Below are 10,679 nucleotides of genomic sequence, written 5' to 3' on the forward strand. Positions count from 1 at the left end.
GGATGAAAAATAACTTCACAGCCATCAAGTGGATTCTCACTCGCCGCAACCCACTGTCAGATTTCCAAGGCTGGGCACTGCAGTGGAAGGAGTGTGCCCATTCTTCTCCCTCAGAGCAGCTTGTGGGTTTGAACAGCCAGAGACACAGGCTTTGTATGAGCAGCACAACTCATTACAGCATCCTTTCTTACCAAGTCCCAACATAGTCTCTGAATCATTGTTGCAGAGTTCTCCAGGCAAATACTACTAAGTGGCCAAGTCTGGTACTCAGATGACAGTTCTAGGAAAGCACCCTGTAATGTAAGTCAGTGTTACCATGTCCACCCTCTTGCTCCAGACCTGGATTTCGGTCACCCTATGTGACCTCTGGGAAGGTGACACTCCCCTGAGCCAGCAACCAGGCAACCAAGTCAAGATGGTCAGGGCAGCAGGCCCTTCCCACCCACACTTACTTTCTCAGCACAGCGATCTCATTCTCGATGCTGCTTTCTTTGCCCTTCAGTGCCTTCTTCGGGATGCACTTGACAGCAAAGAGTTTTCCAGTTGCCTTCTCTTCAGCTAAAACCACCTCCGAGAATGCCCCGCTGTGAACAGAGATGGGGGAGAGCAGCAGTTTAGAATTTGGGATATCACAACAGTTCTCTAAGTCTATTAACAGTTTAACAGTGAAGGGCAAATGAGTGCATGTACTGTTGTTGCTCTTCGTCTAGCACCATGCCCTAAATCTCCTTTCTGCAAAGGTACCGCTTATATGCAAATGTGCCCTCATGCAAGGGGCATGTGATGTTTATAAGATTGTGGCCACCTCCCCAGACCACCCACCACCTCTGCTGGGCGGCAAAGAAACAGTCCCCCAGGAGCAAAAAGACATTTCTACAAGAGGTTCCCGCAAAGAACAACCACCTCCACCTGAAGCTGCTACTCATGCCCACAAGCCCTCAGGTAAATGAAAGAGTAATCCTACAATTTCTAAAGTCTACACAGGTCCTCTCAAGCAAAGAGATTCCCACACACTTCACATTGAATTCATTCTCACAGATGGCTAAGAACGTAATTACAGTGTGAGTTGGGGTAATATGCAGTATTGACATAGGGTGATTAATTGGCAGGAGTAGGCAAGCCTTCCATAAGCAGTGTGTTTCTTTTTAAACCAACCAAACAAACATATAAAAACCACATGGATACCCTGATTGGGTAGGTCTGCCTGCCTGGGAATATGGGTTTAACTCAGCAAAGGCAGAGCAATAAACAAGTTATTTCTTTTATACTCTTGGTCAAAGCCTTGTGCCTTCAGTCCTGAGAAATGCCTTCTGTTCAGCAAGCCTAGAGTCAGTCCCTCAGTGCCCACAATCTCCTGGCATCTTGTCACCTCCCACTGACTAGAAGGAAACTGGGTGCTGTACCTTGAATGGGAGCAGAGTGTTCCTGCCATGAGGAGGTGGTTAAGTGCAATCAATTCTATTTCAACTCATAGTGACCCCAAAGCACACAAGTAGAATGTCCCCAAAAGGTTTACTAGGCTGTTTACTTGGATCCCTAGTCAACACCCACACTAGCAGCAGTCAAGAAATCAGAAGACGTGTTGCACTGGGCAAACCTGATGTTGAGAATATCTCCAAAGTCTTAAGGAACAATGATGTTAGTTTAAATACTGAGGTGCACCTGCTCCAAGCCATAGTATTTTCAATTGCTTCCTACATTTCTGAAAGTTGGAAAACTATTAAGAATGACAGAAAAAGAACCAAAGCTTTTGAATTGTGATGATAGAGAAGAGTACCAAATACCCCACGGACTGCCAGAAGAACACACAAGTCTGACTTGGAGGAAGTGAAACCAGAGTGGGCTTCAGAGGCGAGGACAGTGAAGCTTTGTTTCACATGCCTTGAGTGTGTGGGAAGGAGGGATGTTGTTGTTGTTGTTATGTGCCGTCGAGTCGCTTGTGACTCATAGCGGCCCTATGTACAACAGCCCTAAACTCTGCTCTGTCCTGTGCCAATCTCACTGTCTCCGACACACTCATCCCGATTGCCCCAGTCACCAAATCAATCCATTTCCCAGAGGGCCTTCCCCTCCTGCACCTGCCCTCCACCCTCCCAAGCATGTTGTCTTTCTCCAAGGACTGGTCTCTCCTTACAACATGACCAAAGTATATCAGACAAAGTCTCAGAATCCTTGCCTCCAAGGAGCAGTCCGATTTAACCCTCTCCAGGATTAATCTGTTTGCTTTCTTAGCAGTCCATGGCATGCTCAGCACTCTTCTCCAACACCAAAGTTCAAAAGCATCAATTCTCCTTCTGTCCTCCCTGGTCATTGTCCAGCTCTCTGATGCATAACAAGTGATTGCAAAGACCATGGCCTGTATCAGACGCACCTTAGTCTCCAGAGACACACCGTTGCTCTTGAGTACTTTAGAGAGGTCTCTAACAGCAAACTTTCCCATGCAATATGTCTTTTAATTTCCTGGCTGCTGGTGCCAAGAGTGTTGATTGCAGAGCCAAGCAAACTAAAGCTGTGAACAATCTCAATCTCTTCACCATCCATCCTGATGCTGCCAATTGGCCCAGAGGTGAGAATCTTTGTCTTCTTGATATTGAACCTCAATCCATACTGAAGGCTGCAGTCCTTAACCCTCTGCAGAAAGTGCTTCAGGTCCTCCTCAGTTTCAGCAAGCAGGGTTATGTCTAGAGGGTCATCAAAAGAATAGATGACCCTCACACAATGGCTCGACACAGTGACTGTAACAATGTGTCCGAGCATATCAGGGATGGAGAGGAAGACACAGGATAGGGCAGGATTCAGATGTGTGGTTCACAGGGTCACTATGAGTTGGAGCTGACTCGATGGCATCTATCAACAGTCTTTACAGGAATAGACTACCAAGTCTTTCTCCCACAGCACTGCTAGGAGGGTTTAAACCTCTGTCAGCCTTTTGGTTAGTAGTTAGCATTCAAACACTGCACCACAAGGACCCCGTAGAACAGGCCTAGGATTCTGACACAAAAAGGCAACTCCTTAACTGTCCACTCTTTAGCTCCTTAGGTTATGTGTGCACTGGCCAATTAAGAACAGTGCCTGCTGTGTCCAGACTCTGGAGCCCCCTCACTCCCTCAGAGACACTACTGACTTCATTTACAGATGGAGATGCAGGCTTATAAAAGAATAATCCAAACTCATGTATGCTGAAACAAGTAATGTTTGACTTGAACATTTAATCTGTAAATAACCTAAGACTTAAAAAGAACTCATCTAATTTTATAACCCGATGTAGTGGCAGAGCCTGCATGGAGTTGCACTGCTAATCCTAAGGCCTCATCTTTCTGGTGGTTCAAATCCACCAGCGGGGAAAGATGGCAATCTCCTCCTGTACACTATAGCCTCAGGAACTCAATGGTACCAGCTATGAGTTGGTTCTGACTTGACACCAGTGAGAGTTTTTAACCCGTGGTTATATGTTATGGTGTGACACTGCCCTTAGATAATCGATGTGAAGAAACCCCAATGTGTGCTCCTGATCACATGGTACAAGTTATGCTGACACAAAGCAAGCAATACAACCTAGGAAAGACCGTTGGCATATAAGACCTGGGCATTTGATCTCCCACATGAGCAAGACTGTACCATCAGTGAAGCCTCTGACCCTCTCCAGAGACTGAAGCTTTTGCTGGTGACTGTGGGAGGGACTCTGTCCACCCTCATCAACCTCACACCCCAGCTACAACAGAACCCTGAGGACAAGGCACCAGTCAAGCTTCCCAAAACACCTCCATAACATTAAAAACACCTGAAGGCTAGAAACATGTTTTCCCCTACTCTTCCTTATTGATTCTCTAGGGTTGAATGAATGTCTTGGAGTCAGTTTTGTGTGGTGTGTCATGACTACCTTGCAATAGAGAGCATGAGTTTATACATGACAAATCTGAGCATTTTTCTACTTATTTTAAAGTTAAATCCCTTAAGGCAAATGTGGCTTCTGTGATGAGAAACAAAGCCCTGACACACTTCACAATGTGAATGAACCTTGTTACGTTATACTGAATGAAGTCAGTCTAGAGACTAAGGTGCACCTGATCCAGGCTATGTATGGTCTTCTCAATTATTTGTTACGCATCAGTGAGCTGGACAATGACCAAGGATGACAAAAGAAGAATAGATGCCTTTGAGCTGTGGAGCTGGAGAAGAGTCTTGAACATACCATGGACTGCCAAGAAAACAAATAGGTCTGTCTTGGAGAGGGTGAAACCAAGTACCTCTTTGAAGGTTAGGATTGTGAAGCTTCATCGCACATACTCTGGGCATGTAACCAGGAGAAATCAGTCCCTGGGGAAGGACATCATGCTTGGAAGAGTGAAGGGACAGTGTCAGAGAGGAAGACCCTGATGAGATGGATTGATAAAGTAACTGGGACAATGAGGGTTGATGTGTTGGAATTAGTGAGGGTTGATGTGTTGGAATTAGTGAGACTGGCTCAGGATAGGAAAGGGTTCAGAGCTGCTGTACACAGGGTTGCTATGGGTCACAGATGACTCGATGTCACAACAACAACTTGGAATCTCTCTGTTCTGCTTTCTTGAGGAAACACCAAACTACCTTCCAGAATGGCTATACCCTTTTACAATCTCACCAACTGTACATCAGAGTTCTAATAGCCATTGGTCACTATGAGTTGGAGTCAGCTCAACAACAATTAGTTTATGTTAATGGTGGTGGAGTAAACTGGAAAACAACAATGACAATGGTGGCAGAACATGAAGATTATAGTCAATGTCACTGCTCTACACATGTAGAATGTATTGAATTAGCAAATGTTTTTGTTATGTATATTTTTAGCATAATTTAAAATATTTTAGAAACCCAAACATACTTCTTCACAATTAAGAGACAAAACTCTCTCTTATCAAAAGCAAAGCACTGAGGCGTCAAAGTCATTCAGTACCAGTGCTTGTGGGCCCATGTTCACCACTCATTATCAAAAAGATGTGTAAGCAAGGAGAGTATCATTTTCTCTCCTTCTCCTTCCCCATCTGACAGTGACAAAAATCTGCCACCAATCAAAAGAGAAATCTATACATTTTAAATCATTCCCGGGGAGAGGAATTCATTTTCACTTAGAGCAATTAACTGTGAGGCTTCAGGAAAGTGTTCCGATCGGAACATTAACTCTCCAGAAAGAAGCTCATCTCTCTGCAAGGTCTGTGTCTAATTATATAAACCTGAGAGCCAGGAGGGAGTAATTCCACAAAATAACAGAATGGAAAAATGTCAGAGCAAGGAGCTTCTCCCCAAATCCAGAGATTACTGGTCGAATAGGATACTCACTTCAGAATACATTCCCTTACTTTAAAACTTCTAGAACTTGTATTTCAGTATTTGTTTTAAATGCACTCTCATTGAGTCTACACCCATTCTTAGTCACTTTCTATGAGACTTCCAAGACTAAATCTTTACTGGAGGATACTGCTCATCTTTCTCTCCAGGAGGGGTGAATAGATTGACCCTTTCCTTAGCAGACCAACACTGGGCTCTATACCTATACCATCAGAGTTCCTAATATTTTGTCAAATATAAATATTTGTTATTAATTTATTATATAAATAAATAAAAACTGTACTTTTCGGCTATTAACTCAGGTTCACCGCTTACCTTTGTTTGCCAGCCATACCTACATGGTATTATAGAAGCCCTTAACTGTAAAAAACCTAACACAGTCTTAGAAAATTACTGAAGGACAGAGTTTAAGAAGCAATAGGCCAGCAAACATAGAAGACATGCATTATTATTTGTCTAAAAATACTGTGAATAAAGTTCATAATAGAGCTTTTACAGTGTTACATGGAATTAGATACTTCTTGTTATGAATTAAACTGTGTTTCATCCCATGGGTTGACATTCTGTCCCTATACTTATAAATAAGGAAGCTCTGGTGGCCTAGTGGCAAGAGGCTGCACTGCAATATCCGAAGGCACACGGTCTGAGGCCTCCAGCTGCTCAGCGGGAGAAGGATGGGCAATTTCCTCCCATGTGATTAAATGCCTATGAAAACCAACTGGAGGGTCAGCTATGAGTTGATTCTGAACCTACAGTACACAACACAATTAGAAATAGGGAACTCTGGTGGTCTAACGGTAAGGAACTGCACTGCCAGCCCAAAAACATGTGGTTTGAATCCACCAGCTGCTCCTCAGGAGAAAGATGAGAAATCTCCTCACATACTATTTACTGTCTCTGAAAACCCACTGGAGAGTCAGCTATAAGTTGGTTCCACTAGACATCATTTAACAACAACAAACTTATAAATATGCCCCTATTTGGAAATAGGTTTCTTTTGTTATGTTCTTACTTGTAGGGTAGGTCCTAAATCTAATCTAAGTCAGAACAGATACAAAGACACATACAGTGAGGAGACACCAAAGAACATTAAGAAACTAGGAAAAAGATTCACAGGAAGAACTGGCAAAGATAAGACGATTTAGTTGTCTAGCTTCCATAATTGTGAGAAAATGAATTTCTGTCCTTGAAAGCCATCCCTCTGTGGTATTTCTGTTACAGTAACTCTAAGAAACTATGACACTTAGTCACTGCCAACTACTTTCACCAAAGAAAAATACAATCCACAAATTCAGAGATCACTCCTGAACCCACAGACGTTCCTCTATCTCAGACTGAGGAGATACTCAGATTGAGTGTTGAGATGGAAGACGACCCTGAACAAGTATTCAAGAAGCAGTACAAAGAGAAATGCTAGAGTATGTCAGTGAGGAAAAGACCAGGGTTCTGCCACAGGAGGCAGATTACACGCTAGACATTCTATTCCTTCATTTTCCATTTCCCAATATTCCACTTTGGTCCCGAGTGCTGAAAACAGCACAGGGTTCTTATTTAGTCCTAGATTAATCGAGTCTGTTTTCCAGAAGGCAGTGAAGTCCTTTAGCAGTGGTGGTGAAATCACCTAGAGCTGCTGTCTGACCTCTCCTGCTCTCACTCCACTGGGCACCCAGCCAGGCTCCTCCTTCCTCAGAACATGGATGGGTACTGAGAGACTACTGCCTATGTAGAGGAGCTGCTCAAAAAGAAAACTATAAGAAAAAGGATTTCATACATGATTCCCTTCCTGGAAAATTAAGTTGTTTTCTAAATTAAAAAAAAAAAAACCCCAACCACTTGCCCAGAAAGAGAGCATCATGGTTTGAAGCCTTCTCAACCACAGTCACTTCTGGGCTGCTGCAGGAAGCCTGGCCCCAAGGTGAGGCCAGGGGATTTTCTGCCTGTGAGAGGAAGGAACTACATGTGACCCCAGGTGAGTCTGGACAGTGGAGCACACTTGCACCAGCTTTCTGAGCAAGCAGCTGAGGCTTTAATAAAAGGAGCCAGTCCTCGAGGTCCCTTTGGAAGGGCCCAGGACAGCCTCAGATGGCTAAGGCTGCTCCTTGAATCCAAAGAGCTCTGCCAACAGTGCTGGAGCAGAGCCACAAAGCCAACGCCAGTTTATTCTCTTAGAATGGAAGTCCACTTGGATTGAGTAAACCGAGTCCATGTGGATTATCACAGGTTTTGCTTAGGCAATGACAAAGTTTAAAAATCTAATAAAGCTTTTTGCCCCTTACTTCCCTAACACACACACTCACTATCATCAAGTCAGAACTGACTCATAGCTGACCCTCCGGTGGGTTTTCAAAGACTGCCCACCTTTCTGTGTAAAGCAGCTGGTGAACTTGAATCATGTGCCTTTGGGTTGGCAGCACTTACCCACTAAGCCGTTACTGCTCCCTTTACTTCCCTAAATTAGAGAAGATTCTTATGAATTTTGTAGCTACCATTTGTGTAACACTTGATATTGATGAAGTGGTCCAGCATACCCTAGTCCACAGGGAGTCAGTTGCACTGCTAGCTCAAGATGGCATCTCCCTGTCAGTTCAAATCCAGCAGCGGCTCAAACGGACAATGATGTGCAGTCTCTGAAACGTACTAGAGGGTGAGCTATAAGTCAGTTCCAATTCGACGGCACTGAGAATCTGAGTGATATAAATGGCTAATGCTCTTGACCACAAACAAAAAGCTGGTTAATTAACCAAGGCTGGAAGTTCAACTTTACTCAGAGACCGCTAGCTAGCTACTTCAGTGGATCAGTCATTCAAAGCCTATGGAGCGCACACAGTTCTGTTCTGGCATGTGTGGGTTCACCATAAGGCAGTGGGGACTCAGGAGCAATTGGTTTCACATACAGCAATCAAATTCTTATAAAAGTTCCATGAAGTAGAGAGAGAAATTACTGTCACCTCCCTTTTGCTGTTTAAGTACACTGAACATGTTCAGGGTGTACATTCTTAAAGTTCATGATGTTCAGTACTCATGTAGATGGAACGACTCACACTCAGCTATACAAGGGACCCACCACAATGCAGTCAATTCCAACTCATCACCTCCACTGGGTTTCTGAGGCTGTAAATGTTATGGAAGAAGACTGCACAACTTTCTTACTCAGAATGACTAGTTGATTCGAACCACCAGCCTTTTGGTTCACAGCTTGACATATTATCACACTATCAATCTCTCTCTCTCTCTCTCTCTCTGTGTCTCTCTCTGTCTCTCTCTTGCTTTCTTGCTCTCTCCTTTTCTCTCTCATTGCTAATGAACTGAATCCAGATCATAACTGACCATCAACGGGGTTTCTGAGACTATAGACCACAAAGGAAAATGCCCATCTTTCTCCCAAGACCACTACCAATAGGAGTCAGAAAATAAAGTTTGTTGTCTACCCGCTCCCAGGCTGTTTTCAGTGTGGCCTGATATACACTGCTGCCCTTTGAGCTTTGAGCATGAACAAGGCAAGGGGGTTAGGCATGTGTCTGGATGAGATGTCATCACACCTCACGTGGGCTGCTCAATCTCCCTTTATTACTAGTCAAGCAACATATGCCACCTCATTTAAACTTTCCAAACACAATGCGCGAGCTCTGCACTTCTTAGGGGATATAACATTAGCATAAATTGTTCCATTCCTCCAATACACATAAATCACTTGAAGACACTTCCCATTCCAAGAAAGCTAATTAGGAGGGGAAAAAATCTCACGACTGAACAATTGGGCACTTTCAATGTAATTACACAACAAAGTGGATTGTGTGTGAGAGAGAGAGAGAGACAGAGAAAGAATGAGGGAGGACGGAAGGGCAGGGTGGGTGGCTGCCTAGCAGGAAGGAAGAAAGCAAGCCAAACCATATGAGCACGTAATGCCTTCAGACAACTCAAGAAAATAAATTCCTAGGAACATAAGCTGGGATAAAGGGTAAAAAAATTTTTTTAAAAATACAAACAGGTCACAGCAGGTCACTAAATCAAATGTGAAATATGAGTATGGCACTGGAAGTTGAAATTAGATAGTAGCATGTTCAGTGAGATGGAAGTGTGCTTGGAACCTGCGAGAGGAGTCTATACGGGGCCCTCACTGGGATGGCACCCAGGCCTCAGCACGCGTTCTACCATCTCACTTCTTCCCCTAGCCTCGCTCTCACCACATAACTGGAACCTGGCTAGCTGCCCACCCCCCACCCCAACTCCAATGCCTCCACTCTCCTGCTTCATCAAATCCAACAGTTTTCAATGTTCGCTCATCCTACTGTTCTTCTGTAGAACTCTGATGTCCTTGAAATCCTCCTTCCTAAAACTCTCACTTGGTTTCCGGCCATGGTTCTCTCCTTCCATCTTTACATCCATTCTTTCTCCACCTGCCCTGTCTTCCTTCAAATATCATTGATCCCCAAACTTTCATTCCAGCCCTATCCTCTTCTTAGTCTATGTATTCCTCCTAGAAAACCTTGGTTATTAATCTATTCACTAATGATTTCAACCTGTGTGTGTGTGTGTGTGTGTGTGTTCTTTATCTATCCATTCTTTTCTCTACATGTCCTATATATCCTATCCTTTCTCTTATTTTGTAAAACTCGTCTTTCCAATTCAGTCTCTCTATATGAATCTCAGTCAACCTCTCAAAGACATCAAACCAAATTGCCTTTTTAAAAAATTTTATTTTAATAAAAGTTACAGAGACTTTGGATTTCCATTCATTCATTGTTGCACTTTTCTCCCTGCCCACCTCTCCCCTTCCCCATTTGCTTTTCTTTTTGAAAAGTAAAAGAAAAAAATCCTTTCATTTTAAAAAAAACAACAAAAACCAAAAAACCCTGTATTATCTTCATCTCAAAACTTTTCCCTTTTCTATACTCTCACATTTCCACTAATCCAGTAACCCAACCTAGAAATTTATCTATAGCATCTCTCCCTCTCTCTCATTTTTAACAATAAATACATTATGTGTTTGTTTAAGTGCTCCATTATGAGACTCAAATGGCCCTTTGCTCCTCCATGCCTATACACTGCTGTTGTTCAGGTTCATGCCCTCGCTATTTCTCCTCTGGACTACATCTTCTGACTGCCTGTCTGGTCTAAAAGAGCTCTGCTGGTACAAATATTTAAAAGTGTGGCTATTATATACAAAAACCAACTCAAGGTGGATCATGGACCTAGGACTAAAACCAAGGACTGTAAACTTCATTCAAGAAAAGCCTGGAAAAACTTTAGTAGTCCTAATCCACAACATAAAGAGTCTTCCCAGTATTCTGAAAAATTTACAACCAGGAGAAGATAAAATAGATGAATGGGACCTTCTAACAATCAAATCCCTA

At 43.3% G+C, this 10,679-nt stretch overlaps 1 protein-coding gene across 1 annotated transcript in view; it reads right to left on the reverse strand.

Annotated features, from left to right (window-relative positions):
• The window catches only part of CAMK1D (calcium/calmodulin-dependent protein kinase ID), a 618,438-nt gene that overhangs the window by 388,465 nt on the left and 219,294 nt on the right, over positions 1 to 10,679 (reverse strand). The window contains exon 2 of the mRNA XM_006891836.1: positions 453 to 584. Coding sequence (XP_006891898.1) covers positions 453 to 584 — 132 coding nt within the window. The remainder of the gene's footprint in view (positions 1 to 452; positions 585 to 10,679) is intronic.

Source organism: Elephantulus edwardii, unplaced genomic scaffold (assembly GCF_000299155.1).
Source record: "Elephantulus edwardii isolate Elephantulus edwardi_28Jun2011 unplaced genomic scaffold, EleEdw1.0 scaffold00105, whole genome shotgun sequence".
NCBI lineage: Eukaryota > Metazoa > Chordata > Mammalia > Macroscelidea > Macroscelididae > Elephantulus > Elephantulus edwardii.